This window comes from Marmota flaviventris, chromosome 3 (assembly GCF_047511675.1).
Source record: "Marmota flaviventris isolate mMarFla1 chromosome 3, mMarFla1.hap1, whole genome shotgun sequence".
Lineage (NCBI taxonomy): Eukaryota > Metazoa > Chordata > Mammalia > Rodentia > Sciuridae > Marmota > Marmota flaviventris.
In genome coordinates this window covers 9,311,615-9,337,804 of record NC_092500.1, presented here as the reverse complement: position 1 = coordinate 9,337,804, position 26,190 = coordinate 9,311,615, and the positions used below count along the sequence as shown (strand labels likewise).

Here is a 26,190-nt window from a genome sequence, read left to right as displayed (position 1 = left end):
GTAGGAAGCCCCTTCCCCCCAAATAGACAGCCCAGGACATGTCCCCTGATGCCACTCCTGCCCTCAGTCCTAGTTCTTGTCATGCTCACTCCATGGTCCTTCCCACACCCAGACGCCCTCCTCCCACAGTCTTCTCGTCACCTGCCTCAGCCACTGTCTCAGCCAAACCTGGGCTGTTCACGGCCTCCTCCAGGTACCCAGCCCTCCCCTCCCCCTCCAGCTCCCCACGCTCACCCTGATTCCAGGGCTCCTTGGGCCTGGACCACTGCTGACCCACCTGCTGACCACCCTCAGCCCTGGTCCACCTGGGGCCTCGGCTGGTCACAGAGCCCCAGCTCTGGCCCTTCTGACGGGGCACCCCCAGCACAGCTCAGCTGGCCCGCCGCCCTCCCCCTCCTCCTAGGTCATCACTCCTGTTCGTGGACCAGGCCACTAGACGTGTCCCTCTCGTGCTCGAGGCCGAGGATCCAGAGCTCCTCCCCCCCCTCCCCGCTCGCCCTCTCCTCTTGGCTCTTCCTCAACTTATGATGGGCGAAGCCGCCTCTGAGGAAGACCCCCCTCGTGTCTCTGGTCCCGTCCAGGGGCTGTGTGTCCAGGGCCTCCTGCTTTCTGTCACACACCCCAGCAGGCTCTCCCGGCTGTCCCATCTTGTCAGGGTCATCTGTGACCTTCACCTTGCCAAATCCGGTGGCTGATTGTCATTAGCAGATCTCTGAGCAGCATCGGGTGTCAGTGAGGGCTTTTTCCTGTCCTCCCATCGGATCCCAGCCGCGCAGGACAGGACCCTGTGGGCTGGAGTAGGCCCTGGGTGCCCCACGCTGGCCAGGGAGGGCTCATTTCTAGTGGAGGGAACCGGGAACCCAGGTAAAATATGGGGCGAGCATGTACCTGAGTGAGGTGACACTAGCTCAGGCCCAGGGACAGGGAGGTGACACTGGAGCCCGGCAGGCAGAGAAGGGGGCGGTGCGTGGGCAGAGGTGAGGCGTGGCAGGGGCTGCAGGTCACTGTCCCAGGCTAGGGACCCTGGCTGCCCTGCCTCCCTCCCTCCACCACTGTCCCCATTCAGGTCTCCCGCCCCACTTCAGTTCACGTTCCCCGGCTGGTGGGGTGAAGCCTCCTGGATCCCCACCTGCGCCCACTCCCCATGGGCCCTGTGCCCAGGGTGATGGCTGCGGGAACCCTCAGAGCAGGGGCTCCCCTCCTGGCGCCGGTCTCTCCAGGAGGCGAGGCAGGCCCGGGTCTGGGTTCTCCCTCTGAGCTGGCTCTGATGTGGGGGCCGGCTGGCAGGCGGACCCAGAGGAGGAGAGCAGACAGACCTGGGTGAGGGAGCCCCTGGGGCCAGGGGCCAGGGGCCGGGAGTGCTGGTTGACAGCCCTTCCCCAGGCCGTGACCCCCGCCTCCCTGCTTCCCAAGGGCCTGGGCTGGCGGAGGTTCTGGCTGGAGGTTCAGTTCGGGGCAGGAATGCAGGTAATTCTGCCACCCAGGGGCCCTGGGCCAGTCAGGTGAACCCTCCCTGGGCTCAGTCCCTCTCTGATGAGACCTCAGGGCCCCTGTGGTTCCACAGCCCCGGGAGGGTGAAGAAGGGTCAGTCTGCACCCACATCTCAGCATCTGGAGCCCGGCCCTGCTGGCCAGCTAGAGCCTGTGTGAAGATTACCACCTAATCCCCTGCAGGTCCCTCCCAGGCCGCAGGGCAGGGCAGGGAGGAGGGAGCCAGGTGTCATGCGCAGCCATTTGTCCCTGTGCTGGCGTTTCTACCACAAGAGCTCGGGTCAGCCCTGCCCTGTGGAGCTGTGAAGGGGGCCCTCGCAGCACCCGGCCTTTCCCAGGCCCAGGAGGGGGATCAGGCCTGGGGCAGGTGCCTCCGGCAGGCAGGGCCCAGCTCCCAGGAGGTGAGGCCTGGGCTGGGGCACAGGCCCAAGCTGGGGCACTAGCGGGGAGCCCTTTCTCCTGGCTCCCTGGTGGCTGCCTGGGCCTCTGTCAACCGGCTTTCACTCCCCTCGAGGGTCTTCCCTCAGTCTGGGAAGGGACTTTCACCCAACAACAGGGAGGAGCAGTGTTGTCAAGGAGAGCACTGGGGGACTAGGGGACACTGCTGATCTGGAGTCTGAGGAGGGCTTTTCGGAGGACTTTTCAGAGGAGGGACCTCAGGAGGGAAGTTAGGTATCCTAGGGAGCAGCCAAGACAAAGGTCCTGAGGCCACAGTAGGGGAGGGGATGGAAGAAGACCTTCATGGGGTCTGGGGTTCATAGGGGAGGGGGTTGTAATTCTGGGAAGGATGAGCCTCAGGGGAAGGGCTTCCACAGGGTAGTGACATAATTTGACTGCTGTGAGGGGCAAGACTGCTGTCCTTGCTGGAGCAGGGTGGCCAGGAGTGGCTGGGAGGGTTGAGGAGGCTGGAGCCAGGACTGGGCCTGGGCTGCAGCAGTTGGGGAGCCAGCGTGTGGATGAGGGGGTAGCTTGAGGTCTTGGGGAGGCCAGGAGTGGCCGGAGGCAAGATCGGTGGCCCAAGCCGGGCCTCTGAGCTGTCTAGAGAGTAGACTCCATCCTTAGCTGGGCGGGGTGGCAAGACTGGAGGGCGGCAGGATGAGCCCCGCTGTTGCCAGGGCCTCCTTGGAGGAGGCAAGGAAGCCCAGGGGGAGTACCGGGCATCTGGATGTGGGCAGTAGCCAAGGCCCCAGATGGAGGCTATTGAGCAGGCCACCTGGCTGCCTGCAGTGAAGGGCAGGGACCATGGGCTCCTCCCAGCGCCTGGCTTGGGGACAGATATCTCTGTGCAGAACCGGAGATGGTGCTGGGGGACGGGGTACCACAGCCGCCAGGTGTCGTTTTCTGCAGCTTATCTGGGACAACCCCTGCACTTGTCCATGGGTGTGGTAGTGACCTCTGCACTCGCGGCTCCCCAGCAGCCTGGGCCATCAAGAGGGCAGCGAGCCCCTGGCCTGAAGGCTCCATCTGAAGTGGAGACATCCTCTGGTCCCTCCAGACGGGCGGCCAGGGCCCCCTTTTGCCCTATAGGGCGGGGCTTAGGGATGGGCTGGGGCCGCTCCTTGGTTTCCTGCTGATCTTGGAGTGTGGGGCTGGAGTCTGCTCCTTCGTGGGGAGGGAGCTGATCACAGAGGTCACAGCTGTCATCTGGAATGGGCTTAGTGGACAGACCCCACTGGACACTGTGCTTCTACATCCTGCTGCAGCGCCTGCCACGGGCCTCTCTGACCTCAGGGTCCCCCTCTATGCGGTGGCCTGAGGCTATGCCATGCAGATGTGTTTACCTTTATTTTTCTTTCGGAGGCTCTTGGCGAGGGTTAGTGGGATTTCTTCCCCTCGGGCCCAGCCCACGCGGGCCCAGGTCTCACGGGGGAGACAGATGGGTAAATAAGTCCCAACCAGGAGTGCTGACATGGGGGAGAGTGACTGGGAAGGTGGTTGTCCCAGAAGGTGGCGAGGGTGTCACCACAACCCAGCAGGGTCTCCAAGGCTCCTATCTGACAAACAGAAAGGTGGGACACACCCTGGGCAGGGGACAGCAGGCGCACAGCTTCTTGACAGCCTGTGTCTGCGCCATCCCCTCCCTGTGGAGTGGCGGAACAGGCCAGGGGCAGGGACAGAGGCCTGCAGGCCACAGAGACCTAGTCCATCCCTGGGTCTCTGATTCTCTGTGTTTTTTAATTCATGAGCCCAAAATCCTGGAATTCGGGTCTGGGGTTGTGGCTCAGCGGTAGAGTGTTCATCTACAACTAAATAATTTTTTTAAAAAAATAATAATAATAAAAAGAAAAGATCCTGAGATTCCAGGAACCCGAGCTTCCTGCAGATTTGTTTTTCTGAGTCTGACGCGGACCAGCACGGAGCGCCATCTGGAGCTGTTTCTAAAAAGACTCGGGATGGGATTCAAAAGAGGGTGGGAGCCGCGGGAGAGGCCTGGCTGTTGGCTTGGTGCTTGTTCTTCGCGTTTTTCTTTAGCTCAAGGGAAAGAGGCAATTTTTCCTGGGCCTATGGGTGCCCAGCGGCCTCCCTGGGTCCTGCCCGGCTGTCACCCGAGGTCTCGGGCCCCTGGTTCTGGCTCCGCAGGCCCCTCTCCTCCCCCCGCAGGTCTGCTGTTGTGTGAACTTCCCCCAGGCCTTGGCCACTGGTGTCACATCCCGTTCTCCGGTGGCTCCTGGGGTGCCCTGGGCGTGCCTCGCCGTCCCTGCAGAATCAGCCTTAACGAGTCACTCATGGAGGCTGGCTGGCCTCTGGAACCTTGGCTTCAGAGGGACTCTGGTTCCGGTGCCGACTCGGCCCAACCCAGAGCGAGTGTCCCAGGGGACACCCAGTGGCCGGAGAGAGTCCCCCTTCCTCCTGCCTCCTACTGTGGGGGGCCCAGCAGTGGAAACCTGAGGCCTGGCCTGTTCTTGGGGGGCTGCTCCTAGAGACGTTCCCTCCCCTCCTGAGCCTGGTCTTCATGTTGGACCCCTGGCCTTCAGGGACGTGGCATCTTGGGGTGTGCGCCATCTGTCCCAAGCCCGCCTTCTCAGCACCCCCCTCGTTCCCTGGCAGGGTCTGTTGGCATGTTCCTGGGGCTGCCCCTCCCCCCCACACTACCCCCTTAGGTTCTTTTCAAACCTAAGTCAGATCTGGTCTCTCAACAGCTCTTAAGTCTGCAGTGGCTCCTGGAGTCACCTGAGAGAGGTTAAGTCACTGCCCGGGGCCACCGCTGGGCAAGCGGCTGGACTCCTGCCCCACTGGTAGCTCCCCACAGCAGGGTCTCAGCAGGCCAGCCTTGGTGGCCCTCCCAGCACAGGGCCACTGCAGCCTGCTGGGGCGGGAGGCTGTCCTGAGCTGAGCTGCCCTGTCCCTCCCAGGTATTTTGATCTTGCGCTTCCCCTCTTGGGGACACGTATGCAGCGCTTTCCTTCGGGCCTTTCCAAGGACTGCCTGCTTTATTCCCCCCAGAGGACCCAGTCTCACCGCTCCTCCTCTGCTGTCCCAAGGCCCAGACTGCCGCCTTCTGCTTTCCCTCCCAGGCTCTCCTCTTGGCCTTTGGGAGCCTGAGTTTTCCTGCTTTGGGAGGGGGTTCTTTCAGGCAGCAGTGGCTTTTTTCCAGCCGCAGGGAATGTGGGTCTGTTAGGAAGTATTGCCCCAAAGGGGTCCTTCTTTCCTGGGCCTTTGGAGAAGGAAGTGAGCCCTTACTAATTGCCTACGGGATGCTGCCTGGCTCTTGGTATTTGTGTGTCTAAGTCTCCCCAGAGGAGAGGTTCATTTAAATTGTGTGTGTGCTGGGGACAGAACCAAGGGCTGCACATGCCGGGCAAATGCTCTACCACTGAGCTACACTCCAGCCAAGAAGTTGATTTATTTTTTTTAGAAGAAAATCACATTTATTAAATTTCTAACCTATAATAGGCAATATACTGTGTTTCATATTTTATTCCCATTTTTATGCTTTTATTTATAGATGACAGAAGAATGCATTGCAATTCTTATTACACATATAGAGCACAATTTTTCATATCTTTGGTTATATACAAAGTACATTCACACCAAAATTGTGTCTTCATACATGTACTTTGGATAATAATGATCATCACATTCCACCATTCTGCTAACCCCATGCCACCTCCCTTTCCCTCCAACCCCTCTGCCCTATTTAGAGTTCATCTATTCCTCCCATGCTCCCTCTCCCTATCCAACTATGAATCAGCCTTCTTATATCAAAGAAAACATTTGGCATTTGGTTTTTTGGGATTGGCTAACTTCACTTAGTATTATCTTCTCTAAATCCATCTACTTACCTGCAAATGCCATGATTTTATTCTCTTTTATTGCTGAATAATATTCCATTGTTTTTTTATCCATTCATCCATTGAAGGGCATCTAGATTGGCTCCACAGTTTAGCTATTGTGAATTGTGCTGCTATAAACATTGATGTGGCTGTATCCCTGCGACATGCTGTTTTTAAGTCCTTTGGGTATAGACAGAGGAGAGAGATAGCTGGGTCAAATGGTGGTTCCATTCCCAATTTTCCAAGAAATCTCATACTGCTTTCCATATTAAGAAGTTAATTTTTATAAAGGACCAATCTGAGGCTCAAATTACTTGCCCAGGATCCCACAGTGTGAGCAGCAGGCCTCATTTTTGGGTCTGACAGGTCTGTGTGAAAAATTTTCTCTAACCAAGAATTTTTATTTTTATTTTTTTTAACATTGATGGACCTTTATTTTATTAATTTATTGAGAATTTGCTGAGAATCAAACCCAGGGCCTCACACATGCTAGGCAAGTGCTCTACCTCTGAGCCAAGACCCCAGCCCCCCAAGAGTCTTTTCTTTTCTGATGGTTTGTTGACATCTGGCGACATGCAGGACTAGACCTCAGACTCCTGCCCTGGCAGTTTTTGGTTGCAAACTGGAGCTTGTCGCAGTGCCAGGGTTCAAAGTCACAGTTCATAGGAGCCCACCTTTCCCTGCAGTGTGCAGAGTCTGCTTTGCCTGAGGGGTGGCCAGGAGCCCCTTTGACAGTTGTTTTGAAGCCTGGCTTCTTGTCACTCTATTTCTGTCTTCTGAGCCTCAGACTTGGACTCGGGTCCAGCTGCCTGATCCAGTCGCACTGATGCCGCTCCAGGCCTTTCTCCCTGCTGGTCCCTCTGATGCCACGCTTTCTTTAGATGCCCTGAGGCTGAGCACCTGCTTGGCCAGGTGAAAGGAGCTCTGGCGGGAATCCGGAGACCTGGGCCCTCTCCCGCCTGTGCTGGCGACGCCAGGACATCTGCCCATTGGGGCTGCACCTGTTGCCCTGTTAGTTTGGGGTCTGATGGAGCTGTGGTGGGCGGAGCTGTGGTGGGCGGAGCTGTGGTGGGCGGAGCTGTGGTGGGCGGAGCTGTGGTGGGCGGAGCTGTGGTGGGCGGAGCCGTGAGCCAGGACGCCCTGCCTCCGCCAGGGGCCTCCCAACCAGGTCTAGCAGATGGGTGCTGTGGCCAATCCAGGACACGCCTCGGGTCCTTTTTTTTATTGCGGCCACCTTCGCGCAGCTTGCGATTCCTCACCAGTGCCTGACTCAGTGGCGGGGGCGCACTCTCCCTGCTGCCCGCCGGATGCTCGCCACCTCTCCCTGGTTCTCCCTGGTTTCCACACCTTTCATCTGTCCCTCCGTATGGCTGAACGACGACCCTAGCGCGGCCGAGCCATTGCTCGTTTCTCTCGGTCCCTCTGCCAGTGCGCATTCGGCTGGAAATCGTGTCCTGGCCCAGGGTCTCCACTTTTGATCATGCCCTCCTTTCAGGAAAAAATGGAAAGTAAAGACAAGTGGACCTGGACGATAGCACTCCCTGCCAGGTCTGCCACCGGCGGCCACACTTGGGGCCAAATCTTCTGGAGTGTATGTGCCTCAGCTCTGGGTCCCCTCCTCGTGGTTTCCGGGGAGGCAGGCAGCCCAGGGAAAAAGCATGGACTTTGGTGTCGGGTCCCCTGGGCTTAGAGCCCAGCTGTGCCACATCCCAGGCTGTGTCTCTGGGCACGTTCACTAATACCCATGCCTTCATCACCACATTGGTAAAATGCTGGTGGTACTGATGTATTCAACAGCTATTGCTGTGTAACAAACTGCCCCCAGACTCAGGTCTTAAGGCAACAAACACGGCAGCCTCACAGTTTCTGTGGGGCAGGGCTCTGCCTTGCTGGGTGCTGCTGCCTCCAGGGCTGTCACAGGGCCATACCCACAGCACCCGCCAGGGGCCCTGGTCTCATCTGACAGTCTTAACTTCACTAACGCTGTGTTGGAGGAATCCAGCCTGGGGGGGGGGGTCTCAGTTCCTGGGGGCTCTTGGCTGTTTCTTTCCGGAGCTCAGAATACCATGCTGGCTTCCACCACTGGTGCAGGGACAAGCTGGGGGTGGGCAGGGCTTCTCGTGACCTGTACCCAGGAGGGAGACCTCATCACCTTTGCCATATTTTTTGTCTGTTAGAAGTAAATTGCTAGGTCCAGCACTCTCAAGGGACCTTAGGGACACAAGGTCATGCACTGCTGGATGCAGGGTCATTGGGGCCACCTCAGCTGCTGCCTACCCAGCTGAAACATGCCTGTCTGGGGGCCGATGAGGATCTACATGAGATGGCACATGTGGTACTGCTGTTGGCCCTGGCAACAGGGCAGGGACTGAACACAGCCTGAGACCCCAGAGGGAAGGGTGGGGTGGGGCTGGGCATGTTCACACTAGGAGGGCCAAAGGCTCCCCATTCTGGGGCTAGTCCAGCCTTGATGCTGTGTAACAAACTGCCCCCAAACTCAAGTCTTAAGGCAACAAACACGTTTGTTGTTGTCCTGGGCCCTGACTAGGGGACCTTGGTGTCAGGGCCCAGGACAGTTTCTCTGGCTAGGGGTTAGCGCTTGCAGCTCAGGAAGGAAGCAGTTGACCCTACTTGCGCTGTGTGACCCCAGGCAAGCTGCCCTAGTGGTGGGCATCTCTGGGCCTCTGGGCCTCTCTCTGAAATGCCCATTCACCGCCTGTCCCATGGCTCAGAGAGGTCAGAGGGGTGGGGGCAGGTCCCGGGGCTGGGGCAGCGCCCCCCCAGGCTCACCCCGCACCCCCGCAGGTGTTCTCCATCGTGGTGTTCGGCTCCATCGTGAACGAGGGCTACCTCAACAGCCCCTCGGAGGGCGAGGAGTTCTGCATCTACAACCGCAACGCCAGCGCCTGCAGCTACGGTGTGGCCGTGGGCGTGCTGGCCTTCCTCACCTGCCTGCTCTACCTGGCCCTGGACGTCTACTTCCCCCAGATCAGCAGCGTCAAGGACCGCAAGAAGGCTGTCCTGTCCGACATCGGCGTCTCGGGTGAGCCCTGCTGGGGGACGTGGCGCTAACCCCATTTTCCAAGGAGGAAACCGAGGTGAAGGCGGGTGAGGGGACAGACTCAGGGTCACGTGGCTGGCAAGGCCTGAGACCCCAGAGCAGCCTGGCTGCGCCCCCTCCTGGCGGAGCCTGTGAAAATTAAGCCAGGGCCATGGGACCCTGGCACACAGTGTGGGTCCCTGGAGCCCGACCCTCTTCTTCTGGTATTAGCATGACATGACCTGCCACCCTTTGCCCTTCAGAAGTGACCTTCAGCCCGGCCCCCTGACGGTGTCCTGTGAGTTGCAGAATGTGCTCAGTGGAGGGAACTCCCCCGGTTTCCAGGCCTGGGGCTCCCTAGGCCTTCTAGAAGGAGCCACAAGCAAATCAATGCTTCTCAAGCTCCCGCAGAGCCCCAGGGGTCCCCAGCAGTGCCCCGGGGAGGCAGATCATGTTACCACAGACCCCTCTGAGCCTCACCCCAGGTCTCAGAGGGCCCCTTCTGAACTAGGGGGCTTTGTGAGGCTCCACCCCCGGAGCTGTCCCCACACCAGCCTCTTCCCCCAAATCCCCACTAGTTTTCTGGAAGCCTGAGCAGGGGCGCCACAGCCTTCCTCCCTGGACAGTGGCTGGCCTCAGGTGGGCCTAGTCAGGGACGTGGCTATAAATTGGTGTCTGGCGGTTAGAGAAACACTGGCCCGAGCTGACCGCTCTCTCTCCCTCTCTCCTCCTCCCTCCCCCTCCCCCCTGCTGTGGCCTTCCCTCTCTGCCCCACCCTGCCCTGTCCACTTGACCCTGGCTTGACCTCCTGTGGCCTCCCCCTCTGCCTCTGACTGAATCCTCCCGCTCCTCCTCCTCCCTTCCCCCTGCACCTTCTCCTGCTCCCCTCCCCCTTGCCTTGCCCGCTGGGGGGTGGGGAGCGGGGGAGACCTGCTTGTGAACTTGCCCTGTTCCTCCGTGTCCCTGTTTGCTTTCCACACACCCTGTCCCTCACGCTCTGCACCCTCACTGTTCTGCCTGGCCCCCGGGACCCCAGCCTTCTGGGCCTTCCTGTGGTTTGTGGGCTTCTGCTACCTGGCCAACCAGTGGCAGGTCTCCAAGCCCAAGGACAACCCACTGAACGAGGGTACGGACGCCGCCCGGGCCGCCATCGCCTTCTCCTTCTTCTCCATCTTCACCTGGGTGAGTACAGCACCCACAGGCCCAGCCCCCAGGGGGCAGCCTTCCCGCAGGTTCTCTGGCTGCCTCTGGAGCTCCACCTGCAGGCCCGGCCTCACAGCCCAGCCTCACAGCCCGGCTGCCGCCCTGGGCACAGCCAAGGCCCTCACTTTGATTCAGAGCAGCTGCCCCAAGGTCATAAACTCTTGGGCTCTCTGGATGGTATTTATCATCCCATTTTACAGATGGGAAGGTGGAGCCCTAGACAGGGAGGTGGGGCTTCAAGGTTCCCAGGGTCAGGAGACCCGGTTCACACGGTGGGGCTGCCTCTGATTCCCCAGCTTCTGTCTTCCCATCTGGAGAATGAGGGGATTGGAGATGGCCGGTGGGGTGGGGGGATCACAAACCCTGGTGTCCAGGCAGGGCCGAGAGCAGGTGAGTGGCCAGGTGGCGTGTGCGCTCTGTCTAAGGGGCCCCTCTGCAAAGCGCCTGTGGCCATGCAGAAATTTTTCCAGAGAAACAAGAAATTTAAATTTTCACATGAAATCTGATCTTCACGTGTTGGTAATTTATTCACATTTTTAAAAATATATATCCTGTGAGTCAAGGAGAGCAGGCCCCTGAGAACCAGGCTGGAGACCGGGTCTTTGTGGGCACCCTGCCTGGCCTCCCGCAAGTCTAGGAAGTCTCTCTTCTCCCCGAGATCCAGGGTCACCCCAGCTCCAGGCCCCCCTCAAGGGCTCTCCCTTCCCCGCTGCGCAGTCCCTGCCCAGCCTCCTGCAAGGAGACCTTCGAGGCTGTGTGCACCCAGCCCTCCCTGCTCCTCCACCCTCTTGCGGTGACTTCTGTCTCTTCTCGAGGGTCCCTGGACTTGCACTTTCTTTGGGGACACCCAACCCACAGCACAATATCTGGAGCTGGAGTTTGGAGAGGAAACCGGTAGCCCCATCCCCGTGGGCCAGCCAGGGCCACTCTAGGCTTTGATGTCTTCAAGTCTGGGTGGGAGACGGGTTCTCAGTCCAGAGGGGCACCCAGAACTGGGCCCCGCCGCCTGCAGGCAGAGCTTGGAGGCAGCTAGCCCAGAGGTGGGGCCCACAGAGGAGCGGAGGTGAGGGGACACCAGCATTTCTGGGCATCTGAAGCACCTGGCCGAGGTGCCAAGGCCTCCCTCCCTGCTAGCACTGCTGCCCTCCGGCTCCGCTCCAGCGGCCTCACCCCTGCTCTCTCCTGGCAGAGCCTGACCGCAGCCCTGGCCGTGCGCAGATTCAAGGACCTTACCTTCCAGGAGGAATACAGCACACTGTTCCCCGCCTCGGCACAACCGTAGCCCCAACCTGCAGAGCAGGGAGCCCCGTGCCCACCTAGTGCCAAAGATACCCGGGACCCCAGGACAGGGCACGGCTGGAAGAGTCAGACCCTCCCTGGCTCATTCCTTCACTCCTTGCTCCTTTGTCCGTTCTTTGTCCATTCATTCATTAAGTAAACGTTTATTGAGCAGCTATCTTGTGCCTAGTGCTGAGTTAGACAGGGATCCTGCTCCCCAGGAACCCCCAGGCTGGGAGGGGAAGACAGACACCAAAACCTCCCCAATGGGCTACAGGCTGCTAGAAGGCTGGAGGTTACTCCATCCACGGGCTTGCCAAGGGTGTCCATGGTCCAAGGTGCTGAGCTGCAGGCACCGTATGATCTCTGTGGCCACAGTTGTGGCATGAAGGATGGTCTTACTGTCTCCCTGGAGGCTGGCTGCCGAGAGGGGCCTGGCCTGGACTGTCAGAGGCCTTTTGATTTGGTTCTGCTCTTGTGTGCAGTGTGACCTGGAGCAATCCCTGTACCTCTCTGAGCCTCAGTCCATATTCCTGGACTGACAGGTAATAATGGACCAACCTTTCAAGGTTGGCACAGGAATGCTCAATAAATGTCAGCTTCTGTATTCATTCATTCACCCATTCACTCACTCACTCACTCATCCTCCCCACAGTCAGGGGCAATTCCATCAGCGCTTTGGGAGGGAGCCTCTTGTGAATCCTCATTCTGCCGAAGGCTTGGCCTCCCTGGTGCCCTCAGCTGCCTGGACAGGAGCCTGCCTCTTGCTCTACTCTAGGGCAGCAGAAGGCAGTGGCGCACCCAGGCCTCAGGGCAGGGCCTCGGCTTGGCGGAGCTGAGCCCAGGTGGCTCCTGGCCGGGGGCCGGGGGCGCTGCAGGTGGAGGTGGCTGCTGCCCCGTGGGCGTGCTGCAGGGATGTGCCTGTTCTGAGGAAGAGGGCCAGGTGTCCAAGGACCCCAGCCACCTACTGCGGCCTGGATAGTGGGAGCCCAGGCCTGGCCTCTGCTCCCGACTTGTGGCCCATTGAAGTGGTGGCCAGATGGGGCCTTGAGCCCACAGGGTGGGGGCTGACCACAGCCACAGTCCTCGCTGCCTATGGCCAGAGCCTCTCGGAAAAGGGTTCACCGAGGTCATCTGGGCCAGCCCTCTGCCTCTCTGAAGGAGACCAGCCTCCACAGTGGGAGTAGAAGTGCCGGACGGGCCAGGACCGCAGGCCTTGTCCCTTAGGGCTGCTGACAGCTCAGGGCCCAGTCTCCGAGCCCCAGCAGCCAGGACCCCAGACCAGCACCGAGGGCAACCCCAGAGGCCACCTGACGCCTCAGCCCAGCTTCTCCGGGTCTGCTCCACCCTCCTCGGGACCATGGTGCTTTGTGGCGACACCCACTTCCCAGCAAGGGCTGCCAAGGCCGCTGCGGTTGGCACCTAGTTACTGCGCTCCCGGCGCCTCCTGGGCAGAGTGCCCCCGCTGCCCCCCCCCCCCGGCCCTGTGGGGAAGGAGTTGGGGACCTCCGTCTCCCAGCCCTGCAGCCGGGGTGCTCAGCACAGCATCTCCCCCAGGCAGGGTCCCCAGGCTGAAGATCCCCAGAGCAGGCGTCACCAGACCTCTGAGTTGGATTTTGATGGCGAATTTGATTTACCCTTAGCTCAGAGTGACCAGCGTCGTTGTCCTGAAGACAGTGTAATTGCTTTTAATGAGAAAGAATGTCCCTACGCATGTGTGCACAGCCGAGTCTCTTCGCCTGGGCTCTGGGAGAACCGGGCGTGGGGTCAGATGAGGTTAGCAAAGTTTGGGTGCCACCATTCCCCCGTGGGGATCTGGCAAGTCCTATGGTCCTGAAACTAGTTTCCTTCCATTTAGTTCCGTTTCCCAAACTTCTCTGACCATGTGTTTCAGCAAGAATTAGAGTGAGCAGCAAGTGATGGAAATCTCAAATAACCGCGGTTTCAAAGAAGTCTAGGTGTAAGGAGGGGCCCAGGACTGGCGGAGTGGCTCTGAGGTCTTCAGTGACCCAGCCATCTTCCCTCCTACAATGTAGCTTATGGACTTTGTGGTCCATTTTGGCAACTCAAGCTCCAGCAATCACATCTGTGTTCCAGGTATCAGAGCAGAGAGTGGGACAGAGAACATGGGGGCACCATAGTGGCTAAAACTTAGTCAGGTGTCTATGCCTAGCTGCAAGACAGAGGATGGCTTTTAGGAGGTGCCAAGATTTCTCTGACCTATTAAGAAACTTTTTGCCCCATTCCACAGAGCAGCCCTGAGGTCACAGTTCGAGGAGGAGGCTGTGGGCTTTGGGGCCATCTTAACCCTCCACAGTAGAGGTCAGGACTTCTTGGTGGCCTAGAGTGACCTCTGGGCCTCAGGCAGGGTGGCCGCCAGGACGGCCCTCCTGCCCCCAGTTGGACTTACTTTCACTTCAGTGCTTTGAGGGCCTGAGACCTTCTACTGCCTGTGTCCTGTGAACTAACCTCCACTAACCCCGGCTCTTGTCTGTCTCTCCCCTAACCACCCCTCCCACCTGTCCTTGTCCCTGCTGGCCCCCGCCCCCAGGCGGGCCAGGCTGTGCTGGCCTTCCAGCGGTACCAGATTGGCGCCGACTCGGCCCTCTTCTCCCAGGACTACATGGACCCCAGCCAGGACTCCAGCATGCCTTACGCCCCCTACGTGGAGCCCAGCACCGGGCCGGACCCCGCCGGCATGGGTGGCACCTACCAGCAGCCGGCCAACGCCTTTGACACTGAGCCCCAGGGCTACCAGTCGCAGGGCTACTGAGCCGCAGTGACCGCCTGCCCCATCCTCAAGTGCCCTGCCCCCGCCCTCTGCCCTGCTCTCCGCCCCACACCCTCCCCTCCCAGGCTGCCCTGCCCAGCACCCCACAGCCTCAAGGTGTTCCACTGAGGTCCTTGGAGCTCTGGAGGGGTGGGAGCAGCCAGGTGTTGGGTTCTCTCTGCCTGAGTCTGCAAGTGTGTCCAGGGCATGTGCCCAGCAGGGACTGGGGGACAGGGGTGAGGTGCATTCATTCATTGTGTCCTCAAGTGCTTGTTGAGCGCCTGCTGTGTGCCAGGCCTGTGCTCAGCACACATGGGGAAGAGGCAGAGGTGATCCCTGTCAAGGGCTGGGTGAGATGTGGAGGGAGCCCTGTTAGCACCAAGGCAGGGCTGGGGTGATGCCCAGAGGTCTGGTGGCACGGGGCTCAGGCTGTCACCCCCAGAACCTGTCAATACACCCGACCTGCTAGGACTGGCAGGTTGAGGAAGCCGAGGCCTGGGAAGGTCAAGGTTGCTTGCCCAGGTGGCTCAGGAGGCTGGCAGTGAAGGCAGGGCTGGGCAGGCAGCCCCGAGGATGGTGCCTGCCCACTCTTCCTGCCCTGCCCGCCCCCCGCATCACGAGCCTGGCTCCGTGGTGTCCTCGTCCTGGGGCCATGGGCGCCTCAGCCCCAAGACACCACAATCCTGCTGCAAGCCAGGGGCCTGCTCCTGTGGGTGCCCACCCTTGGCCTTCTCCTTCTCCCGGGGTGCTCACCCTGCTTGCCCATGACCCCGTGCTTCCTGCTCTATGTCCTGCAGGGAGCTCTAGCAACTCCCTCTGTGGTCTCCCAAACGACTGGCTCCCCAGGTCCATGCCCAGGGCTGGTGGGTAAGAAGGCCAGGTGGGGGGCAGGGCTGGCCCAAGGTCCCAATGAGCCGGTGGAGCTGAGCTGGGTTTGCTGCCTAGGTTTCTTGACCCCAGTCACCCAGCAGGTGCCTGATACCCTGCCTGATCTGGGACACTCATCCTCCTCTCGCTGGGGTCAGCCAGGGATTCCGGCTGGAGCAACCCTGGACATGAGGCATCTTTCCCTGGCCTTCCAGAGGCCTGCTGTGGGAGGCAGTGCAAAGCCCCCAAGGGGACCCAGGGAGGGCGACTGGTGCAGAGTGGCTCAGGGTGACTGGGCTGCAGTGGGTAGGGCATTGGCAACCCCTGAGACACAGGCATGGGTGGGGCCTGCGGGCATAGCGGGCCCTTCTGAGCTGGGCAGGGAAGGCTCTTGCATAAGGTTCCTCCACCCTGAGCTGCAAGTGACAGGGAGGCTGCGTGTCTGTGCCGTCCGTCCTCCTGCACCTCTCTGCCCGGTGCATACGAGCCAGTACCTCAGGCAGCAGAGCAGAGGGGATTGTGGGTTGGCCACAGGGATGGGGAGAGAGAGCCCTCGCCCCCTGACCCCTTCACCCCTTGCCTTGCTCACTCTCAGCAGCCAGTTGTCAGGTTCCTGTGCTGGGGACACAGAGGGTGTGCATGGTCCCTGCTCCCTGCCCTCAGAGCTTATGGTCCATTGGGAAGACAAGCACCAGCCAGAAAAGGTACACAGAGCCATTGAGGGTGGGAGGCGTGGGGCAAACCCCCGTGAGCCCAAGGCTCCCCTGAGCAAGGGTCCTGAGGTGGGCCAGGAGCGGGGAAGGAGCAGCACTGTCCCCCTGAACAGAAGGGACGCTGAGGTTCCGTGAGCACAGGCAAGCTAGCAGTGGGCGTGGATCAGAACTGGGTCTGTCCAGGCCCCCCGAGGGCAGTGGGGGCAGAAGGCCTGAGACAGCTGGACAGCAGCTGGGTTCTATGTGAAAATGAGACAGAGGGTGACAGATGTTCGAGGGTAGGATTTGGACGGGACACACCCCTGAGTGCTGCTAGAGGCCTCATCCCCCTTCTGCTGTCTGCACACAGCCCCTTGGGGCCCTGAGCCCGAGGCCCCGGCATCTCGAATCCCCTCTGGCTCCTCCAATGCCCTTTGCTTTCCTTTTTTTTTTCCAAATTTTCCTTGGAGAAGTGCCCCACACCTCGCCCTCAGCCCAACCCTGCAGGGTTTGGACTCCCCCTTCCCCATCAAGCACAAGAGGCCCTGGAAATGGGTTCCACAGTGTGGAGCTGCAAGGACCCTTAGAAAGGCTCCAGTCTGGACAGGAAGGCAGTAATCTGTCCAAGGTCAAGCACAGAACAAGAGGTGGGGAGCCCTCTCTTCTGCCTCCTGAGTTGACATGATCCTGTGCAATGGGCCGTCAGGCCTGGGTGGCTCCTCATCCACCTGGAGGTGTGATAATGGAGGGGCTAATTCCCAGGGGCCTGCATCGGCTTCCCCTCTCCCTCCTTCCCTGGTGAATCTCGATCTCAAAGACTCTTGAGGGCCCCAGGCTCTTCCTATGTACCAAGAGCTCCCATTTGTTACCCCTGGGAGCTGCTACCCTTGGCCCAAGGCTCCTTTGATTCTCTAAGGAGCATGAAGGGGGATTGACCCCCAGAGTTTATGGAGGATGGATTGGTCCAGCCACCTCCCAGCGCTGCCCCTGACCTGACACTCCCAGCCCCTGGTGCCCACAGCCCTTGTCTGGGTGCCCTGGCCCTTCCCGCAGCGGTACTGCCTGTGTATAGTATAAATATATATATTTTCTATATATAAGATGTATAATATAAGGCTCCACAAATATATCTATGTGTGTGTGTGCGTGCACGCGCACGTGTGGTGAAGGGTGGTCCCCATCCTGGGCCCCCATCTAGACCCCCACCACTACCTGGTCAAGTCTCTCAAGAGTGAATCCAGTGGCCCTGTGGCACCCTCCTTTATGACATCTGTCCATTTGTGGTGAACCAAGTGAAGGTGGTGACTTCTGGTGACATAGTAATAAAGTGAAGACTCAGAACCCACCAGCGGATCACAAGTTGTCAGTGTTTCTTTGTGGCTTGGCGTTGCCATCGCCTCTGTCTCCCCTGACCTGGGCCATGTCTTATTTGTTTGTTTTGCAGGACTGGGGACTGGACCCAGGGTGCTCTACCACTGAGCTACATCCCCTGCCCATTTTCCTCTTTATTTTGAGACAGGTGCTTGCTAAGTTGCCCAGGCAGACCTCAAACTTGCAATCCTCTTCCCTCAGCTTCTCAAGTAACTGGGGTTACAGGCGTGCATCACAGTGCCTGGCCACTTATTTATTTATTATTGTTCGGTTAATTTTTAATTACACAGGAAGCTATTAATTACATGAAGCTCCAAATATATTCTCCTTTTTAAAAAGTAAAATTGTAAAATCACTGCAACTGAAGCCAGTCTCCCCCTGATGTGCACAAATGCACACCCCTGCCCCCCACTTCCCTGTCCTGGTCTCCCCTCCAACCCCACAGGTAACCAGGATGAGGCCAAGGCCTCATTCCAGACCATTTCCATCTCTTCAGTATGCAAGGTCTGGGACTCTGTTTTTAAAGTTAGTGGCCCTGAATTGGCCACTGAGTTAGCCTAGAAAGTACCAGACACTGTGCCGGGCCTTGGAGTTCCACAGCAGATAAGTCCCCACCCTTCCAGAGATGGTCACCAAGTAGAGGAAGTCTGGGTTAGACAACCGCAAGTATAAACTGTGAGCTGTGCTGGGGCGGGGTTGGCAAGAAGGCCAGAAGATGCGGGTGAAACCAGGAGCTCAGAGGCAGCCCTCTGAGCAAGTGACACCCCGAGTTCTCTAGGATGAACAGGGGTTTGGCAGCAAGGGGGCTGGCTGGGGAGGAGCTTGAGAGTGGCAGGCACGGAAAGAGGAGAATGAAGAGGGACAGGCTGAAGGGGACCCACCACTCGAGGTCTCAGGAATGGGGCTTGTTCATTCTCTAGGGGTTCATTCTCTGGGGGTCTAGATGGGGGCCCAGTGACATGGAAAACCACTAAGGGTGGTGGCCAAACTGGTGTGTTGTGGGCCGAATGACCATTGAAAGATGCCAACCATTGTGCAGACAGAAGGATCACCTTGATGAAAGAGCGGAAGAGGTCAAGATGAATTTGGAGGAGCCATCAGAAGGACGAAAGAGGTCCCAGCTGATCAGAGCAGGCGCGGGAGCTCGGGTTGGGGTGGAGGAGCAGGTAAGTCGGCCCACTGTCAGTCATGGTGTGACCACGCCCACACCTGGTGATGGCTAAGCCAATCAGGTCGCCTTTCTCCACGATGGGGCACAAGGATTGGCTAAGCAGAAGTGGGAGGGGCCAAGGCCTGGGGGGGTTCGCACTTCCGGTTCCCCAGGCGCTAAGCCCTTGCCTTGAAGGGACTTCTGGGCCTGGAGCCCCACCGCCTGGAAGACGCGGCCAGGAGGCTGCAGCCTGCCGCAGGGAACGAGCCCTGGGGCCCGCGGCGCTGGGCCCTACCCAGTGCTGCCGTGGGCTGGCCAGGCCACCCACCTTGCTGGACCCCGGGTTAGCTGCCCATCTCAGTCAAGAAGATTAACTGGGACGCGGAGGCGGTATTGCTTAGTGGTCACGCCACCCCCCACGTGCAACTGCTCCCCGCCCTCATTCAAGTAGGAGCGGCAGTCTTCAGACACCAAAGCACTTGTCACAGGTATTACCTGCCAGGGACCCGGATGTGCCCCGCCCCGCCCCAGGGTAATTCAGAAGCAGGAGTTTCACTTTGAGAGCTCTCTAAAGGGGATGATGGGAAGACAAATTGGAAAAGTTGGAGCTCCAGGCGAATGTGCCAGCCTTCCCAGGTGACCAGAACAGTTGTTCATGCTGTGATGTTTTAATTAATTTTTATTTATTTATTTATTTATTTGCTAGTGGAACTGGGGTTTGAACCCAGGGGCACTCTGCCACTGAGCTGTATCTCTGGCCCTTTTTACTAAGTAGCCAGAGGCTGGCCTCGAACTTGCAGTCCTGCCTCAGCCTCCTGAGTTGCTGGGATTGCAGGTGTGCACTACCTCGCCAAGTGTGATTTGCATATTGTTATTATTTGTTTATTTATTTATTTTAAAATATATTTATTGCTTTTTTTTTTTTAGATGGACACAATATCTTTATTTATTTATTTATTTTTATGTGGTTCTGAGGATTGAACCCAGGGCCTCACATGTGCTAGGTGAGCACTCTACCGCTGAGCCACAACCCCAGCCCTGTTATTATTTTTTAAATATTTATTTTTTAGTTTTAGGTGGACATAATGTCTTTATTTTTATTTTTTTAATGTGGTGCTGAGGATCGAACCCAGTGCCTCACATATGCTAGGCGAGCGGGCTACCACTTGAGCCACATCCCCAGCCCATGTATATTATTTTAATAACCTGTTTATGCGAGTCACCTGCTTTTTCTTCTATTACAAAAAAAATTAATCTTAAAATTGTCTTCCTCAATAACAGTGAAACTTCACCTGAACATACAATTGTTTTCTATAGAATGTGATGACCGTTCTACTTAAATTTCCATGTGTAAGCCTGAGGATCTTTTTTTTTTTTTTTAAAGAGAGAGTGAGAGAGAGGTAGAGAGAGAGAGAATTTCAACATTTATTTTTTAGTATTTGGCGGACGCAACATCTTTGTTTGTATGTGGTGCTGAGAATCGAACCCGGGCCGCACGCATGCCAGGCGAGCGCGCTACCGCTTGAGCCACATCCCCAGCCCAAGCCTGAGGATTTTTGCTTTGCAATGTTGCAGCAGTTCTCAAAACCAGAGATTCTAAACTCTTTGGAAAATTCTCTGTTATGTTTTATTGCAACATCCAGGTGGATGCTTTTATTTTCTAACAATTTAATAATTCACATGTTATATTTTAATAACTCACATATCATGACAAAGTTTACCACCCTGGTGCAGGCGGCGGGCCAGTGGTGGGCGGGTGGCACCTGGCCAGTGCTTGGGCGGAGAGCTGGGAGTGCCTTTCCAGGTGGACCCCTTCTCTTGCCTTGGCGTGGTTGGCTTGGAAGTGCCACCACCATTGTTTCTTCTGTTGCTGCCAGTCTGGGCACAGATTCTGGCCCCTGCTGTCCCCTTGCAGCCCCACAGTGTCCCAGGCTGCCCAGCCATGTGGGTGCATGCCAGGTGGCCAGGGCAACTACTAGGCACCTGTGCTACTCATTGCCAGTCATTCTCACTGGCCTCAACCTGCTCGATGCCACCTGGTATGTCCTCTCTGCTCCCGCATGTACTTCCTTTGCACTGGATTTGCTTGCAAAACACAAGTTCAAGGATGAAATTATGGGGCTTTCCAAGACAGCACAGGGATTTGGCAGCACATTATTCTGAGAGCAGGGCCGGTCTGTCAGAGTCACGCCCTAGAATCCAGCCCCGCTCCCAGCACTGATTCCAGCCCTGTGCATTTCCCCTTTGTTCTATTTTGGATCCTTTTTGCTTTTCCTGCTCTCCCTGTGAATTTAGGCAGCTGCACTTGACTGTGGGTTGGAGCTACGTGGAGCACTTTATAAAGCGTTATCTGGTTCACAGCTTCCGATACTTGTGATAGAGACGCCCTGATGCTCCTGTTTCACAGACAAGCTAGGACAAAAGGACAGTGCCATAGCCAGAGTCACCGTGGGGCAGAGCCTGGCTTGAACCACAGTGTGTCCATCTTTGAAGCCGCGCTCCCAGCCCCCGCTGCCTTTCCTTCAATCCTTCTGCACGTTTTGGGCCACTCGCGCCCCCTGAAAGCCTGTCTCTAATGTGAACATCCTCCCTGCGCTGCGTGTCTCTGGAGTGGCAAAGGCTTCTGCTTTGGCTCCCCATCTGTCCCCTGTGCTTCCTCTGTGTTCTGGTGTCTTCCCAAGCCCTGTCCCAATTATGTGTCCTAGAAATGCTACTTCGGATGTGTGAGAGATTTTAGGCAAAACAGAAAGCCCTCTGCACAAGGCGCCTCAAAAGTGCAGGCATTTCACGAGGCACCTCGCTGAACCCGGCTGGGGGGAGCCCTCGGTGTCCACCTGGCGGCCCCAGGCCTATCCTGGGGCCTCCTCTCCTCCACACTCCCTTCCTTGCCAGCCCATCTGGTCTCCCAGCACCACATGTCCACTGTGTCCCGGCTGCTGTCCAGTGTCCTCGCCCAGCTCAGGCCACTCCAGCTGCGTTTACCCTGGGACACCCAGGCCCCGTCTCCCAGCTGACACACTCCACGCTGGCGCCCAGGCTTCCTCTTGCAGCCTCTCGTCCGTCGTCAAGCGGCAGCTCAGGACAGAATCCCTGAAGCAGTGCTCAGCGCCCCTCCCATTTTTCACATCTGACCCGTCAGCACATTCAGCCAGCTCCACTGCTGACCACCTGGCGTGCACTGTGGTCCCCCTAGTCCAGGCCACTCCATCGCTCTGCCCCACGGCAGGGGCCACTCAAATGGTGCCCGTTTCCACCCTGACCTTAGCCAGTGTATCCTCACCAAGAGCATCGTGTTGATTATCATTAGTATGATAACTGCTTCCATGTGTAGTGATCAGAATTCACCAGAGGCTGTCCTGAGCGAGACCTTTCCTTCTGTTAATCTTATTTGATCTTCAAATAACCATACAAAGGGAGTCCTGTTACTATCCCCACTTTACAGATGGTGAAGGCATGGAGTTCTCCAAACTCATCCATCTAGAGTGACAGCATTGGGATCCAAAGACCAAGGAAATTTTAACCATTAAGCATTTAAAATACAAATCAAAGCCAGGCATGGTGGCACACACCTATAATCCCAGTGATTCAGGAGGCTGAGGCAGGAGGATGTCAAGTTCAAAGCCAGCCTCAGCAAAAGTAAGGTGCTAAGCAACTCAGAGAGACCCTGACTCTAAATAAAATACAAAATAGATGTGGGGATGTGGCTCAGTTATCTAGTGCTCTGAGTTCAATCCCCAGTAACCCCCCTGTCCCCCACAAAATTTCCAAGGCTCCACAGGATCTGCCCGCTACTTCTCCCATCTCGTGCCTGGCCTCTCTCTCCCTCGTTCCAGCCACTGGCTCCTAGCACATTTCTGTCTCAGGGCCTTTGCACTTGCTGTTCCCTTGGCCTGGAATGCACGTTTCCCCTCTCCCCAGGTCTGTGCTCAAAGACACCTTTTAGTGGGACCACCCTTGGCCATGCCTTTTTAAAGGCAGTTCCTCTTTATTTTCCTACATAGCACCTGTTACCACCTGACACACATTTACTGATTGATTTTTTAAAATTGCTCTATTTTAAAATGTATCTTTAGTTATCAATGGACTTTATTTAATTTTTTTTTCTGTTTCAAAATTTATTATAAAGCTCCAGCAAGCAAGACTGGTACTGGGATAAGGATAGAAATATTGATCAGTGGAGTGTATTTAATTTATTTATATACGAAGCTGAGAATCGAACCCTGTGCCTCACACCTGCCAGGCAAGCGCTCTACCACTGAGCCCCAGCCCCAGCCCTACTTATTGATTTTTTTTTATCGTCCATCTGTCCTCACTGAATGTAGGTCCCCGAGGGCAGGGATGGTGTTGGTCTATCAGGTGCTAAAGTCTGACACACACAGCTGCTTAATTGAAGACTGGTTAATGAACAGATCTGCCCATCAAGCTTCCTCTTTCCCCTGTGTCACACCCAGTGACCCCCAGGTATGGTCCTAGACTAGTTCTCCTCTCACCCACCAGATCTCCTTGACTCACTTCCTAAATATTTTCCAAACCGCCCACTCCCGCCGTCCCTCTGCCCTGCTTCGGCCCTGGCCTCCAGGAGCCTGGAGAGCACACACTGCGTGCCGCGGTTTCCACGTTCTGAACTTCTCAGTGTCTCCCACCACACCCTCTGTCCCCCGCAGCCCTCCCCTGCCAGGCCTAAACCTGCTGTCCCTGGAGTGCCCGCCCCCACCATCTGTCCTGCTGCCCGAGCCAGGAGCCTGCAGTTTTCCCACCCCCCCCCCTTCCTTCCCCTGCCGGCTGCTGCCAGATTTGACCATTAGGATATTCCCGTGAACTGTCCCTTTCCTTCCACCCTCACGGCCATCGTGACCCTTTATCTAGGCTGTCTCAGTAGCCTCCTAAGGCTGGCCTCCCTGCCTCCCATCTGACCCAGGGTGATCTTCCTAAGTCACGGAGACATGACCATGTGGCTGCCACTCCATGAGCCCCTCACCTTACAAGACAAAGCCCCTCACCCTACAAGCAGCTCCTTCTGGGTGAGCTGCTGCCCCCCTCCCCCTGGACTTCCTGTCCTTGCCCAATGTCATCCCCACTTGGGTCATGCTGTTTCCTTGGCCTGCATGGCCCTTTCTCCCTGCTCCACTGCCCACTCCTCTCCCCTCCCACACCCAGCTTAAAGGCCATCTCCCTGTGAAGTCTCCCTGACAGGCCACCCCACCCCAATCCACCCCAGCTCCTGAGCCAGATCACATTGACGGAGGTGATAAAGACCAGAAAGTGGCTTGGGGCCTAATGGTGAGGAGCTGTGGCCGAACCCCAAGGTCAATGGCATAGCATATGGAGGGAGGGAGGGGAGGGGAGACCACACACCTGGAGCAGATCCCATGTCCCCCGTGCTCAGGCCTGATGAGGTTACTTCTTTAATCTCATAACACCCTGGGAAGCAGGGATTTTAAGAACAAAGACACCGGTGTAGGTGTACAGGATCTACTAAAGCGATAAAGGTAGCATTTCAAAGCAGTGAGGGGAAGAAGAGATTATTCAATAAGCAAGTTTCCTAGGAATTTGGCTCTGTATCTGGAAACAATGAAATTGGATCCCTTCCATTGCGTTGAAATCCCAAACAAGAATCAAGGTTGCCCTCATAAATGAATGTTGACATGAATTTAAGGTGGGGAGTCTTTTCCTCAGGATGACACAGAAGACAGAGGTCATAGAGGAAAATATTTTATTTGGCCATGTAAAGATGTAAATGTTTAGCTGTCAGAACATAAATGAAATGAGAATGAAAAACTGGGGGAAATAATCCCAACATGTTAGCAACAAAAACATAAGCCTGTCATTGAAATAGGCAACTCACATAGGAAGAAATACACATGGGCCAATATTATGTACCCCAAAATGTCCAATTTCTCTAGCAATCAGAGAAATGCAAATTAAAACAAATCAAAGTACCTTTGTATATGTGTGTGTGTGTGTGTGTGTGTCCTCTAGGGATTGAAGCCAGGGGCCCTTATCACTGAGCCACATCCTCAGCCCCTTTTTATTTTTTATTTTGAAACAGGGTCTCACCAGTTGCTTAGGGCCTCACTAAATTGCTGAGGCTAGCCTTAAACTTATGGTCCTCCTACCTCAGCCTCCTGAGCCACTAGGATCACAGGCGTGCACCACCACACCCAGCCAAAGTACCCAGACGAAAAAGTACCGTTCTGAATTGCCAATTTTCAAACATCAGTGCAAGTGGAATGAGCGCGTGGTGGGGTGCCACGGGAGGAGGCATCTTAGAGGTGCCAAGCTGCAAACTGCCATTTTTAAGATGGTGGGCAGTTTTTGCATTAAGGGCCTGAGAGGGGATTTATTCTGGGAAGACCCTCCTTTTGTTCTTGAAAGGCCTTGTCGGGCAGCTGGAGGGAAGAGCTCTGCCCAAAGCCAGGCACTTCCGACTGCAGTGTCACGTCTTCCATTCAATCCTGTGAGCTGGTGTGTTAAAGAATAAAAAAACGTTGACAGCAATATGCAGGAAAATCTTGTGATTGTGTGTGTGTGTGTGTGTGTGTGTGTGTGCGCGCTCACATTGTAACTACCGCTTCCACAGGAGGATGTGGGGGGGCTGCCCAAGTTCAGCAGGGTGCCCTGGGCCTGCTGGGGCGCCCTGGTGTTAGAGTTTATATATGAGGTGTCCCCCCGAAACTCACGTGTGAGTCAAAGCAAGAAAGTTCAGGGGTGAAACGCTGGGGATCCGAGCGCCTTAGCCCACGCAGCCCGTGATCCACTTGAAGAGCCTGAGTGAGTGGAACAGGTAGGACGTGGCTGGAGGGCGGGTCACTGGGGGTGCCGTCGGATGCATATTTCGTCCCTGGGGAGTGGAGCTCTCTGCTTCCTGGTGTCCTGGTCTGAGTGGCTTCCCTCCACCACACCCTTCTGCCAAGATGTCCTGCCTCGCCTGGGGCCCAGAGCAGCGGAGACAGCCATCTGTGGACTGAGACCTCTGAAACCATGATCCCAAATAAACTTCTCCTCCTCTAACTGTTCTGCTAGGTCTTCTGCTCACAGCGAAGACAAAACAACAACAGCAACAAGACCTGAGCAGAGCTCGCCTGGCTTGGAAGAAGTACGGTCACTGGCGTGGCGGTCTGGCCGGGCCTGGGGAGGTGACCAGCCCTCTAGCGGAGTCAGGACCTTCCCTAGGGGAACAGTATTCCCACTGTGGACCCTTCAGGAGCAGGAGCTGCAGCAGCCTCGGCCAGGGCCCTGGGTGCGGTGCCAGCCTGTGGCACTCCCACTGTGGGACATGGCCTGGGCCTGACCCCAGACAGCGGAGAGGCAGCTGGTGCCATCCCAGGCAGGACCTCCCTCGGCCAGGGCCAGGCTGAGATCTGCCCCAAACCTTCGAGAAGCTTCTGTTCAGCTGATCATGGCCACGTTTCTGTGATTCAGGAAGGGTGCCCAGCCCACAGGAGCCACCAGCCAGCCCCCGAGGCCTGGAGATGTCACCAGACTGTGGGAAGTGATGTCTCTGAGGAGTCCAGAGGAGAGGCCGTGGCTGAGATGAGGAGCCACAGCCAAAGTCGGGGCAGACAACAGGAAGCCCTGCTGGGGGGACATAAGCAGGGGTGGGGAGTGGGGTGGGGGCCTGCGAAGGCCTGACCCTAGGGACTGCCGCTGTTTTCATCTGAGTGTTAAAAAGCCCAGAGGCCCAGCTGTAAACTGAGAGTCAACTCTCCAGTCATCAACCATTAAAAACGGGCATGTGCTTATGCAACAGAACCGTTCCTAGGGGTTTAATAATCTCAGGGCACCAGGCAGGGTGGTGCATGCCTGTCATCCCAGCTTCTCAGGAGGCTGAGGCAGGAGGATCACAAGTTTGAGACCAGCCTCAGCAACTAAGCAAGACCCTGCCTCAAAATAAAATGAAATCAGTAAATGAAAAGAGCTGAGGCTGTAGCTCAGGGGTAAAATGCCTCTGGATTCAATCTCTAGTTCTGAAAATAAATGAAGCACGTAAAGAATAATAATAATTTCATGGCCCTAGAAATCCCCTATGTATCACCTATTCATCCTTCCCTCTCT

The 26,190-nt window shown here is 56.9% G+C and overlaps 1 protein-coding gene across 3 annotated transcripts in view; it reads left to right on the top strand.

Moving 5' to 3' along the window:
- Syngr1 (synaptogyrin 1) overlaps positions 1–25,887 on the top strand; it is a 31,654-nt gene extending 5,767 nt beyond the window's left edge. Inside the window, exons 2-6 of one of the 3 annotated variants that reach the window (XM_071609466.1) lie at positions 8,570–8,807; positions 9,841–9,986; positions 13,903–15,626; positions 18,025–18,151; positions 20,431–25,887. In XM_071609466.1, the coding sequence (XP_071465567.1) occupies positions 8,570–8,807; positions 9,841–9,986; positions 13,903–14,058 (540 nt within the window). In that variant the 3' untranslated portion in view covers positions 14,059–15,626; positions 18,025–18,151; positions 20,431–25,887. Of the gene's footprint in view, positions 1–8,569; positions 8,808–9,840; positions 9,987–11,196; positions 11,464–13,836; positions 15,627–18,024; positions 18,152–20,430 lie in introns of those variants that run through there. The other 2 variants (XM_071609465.1, XM_027929347.2) reach the window with 2 other exon arrangements.
- Positions 25,888–26,190: the final 303 nt, after the last annotated feature.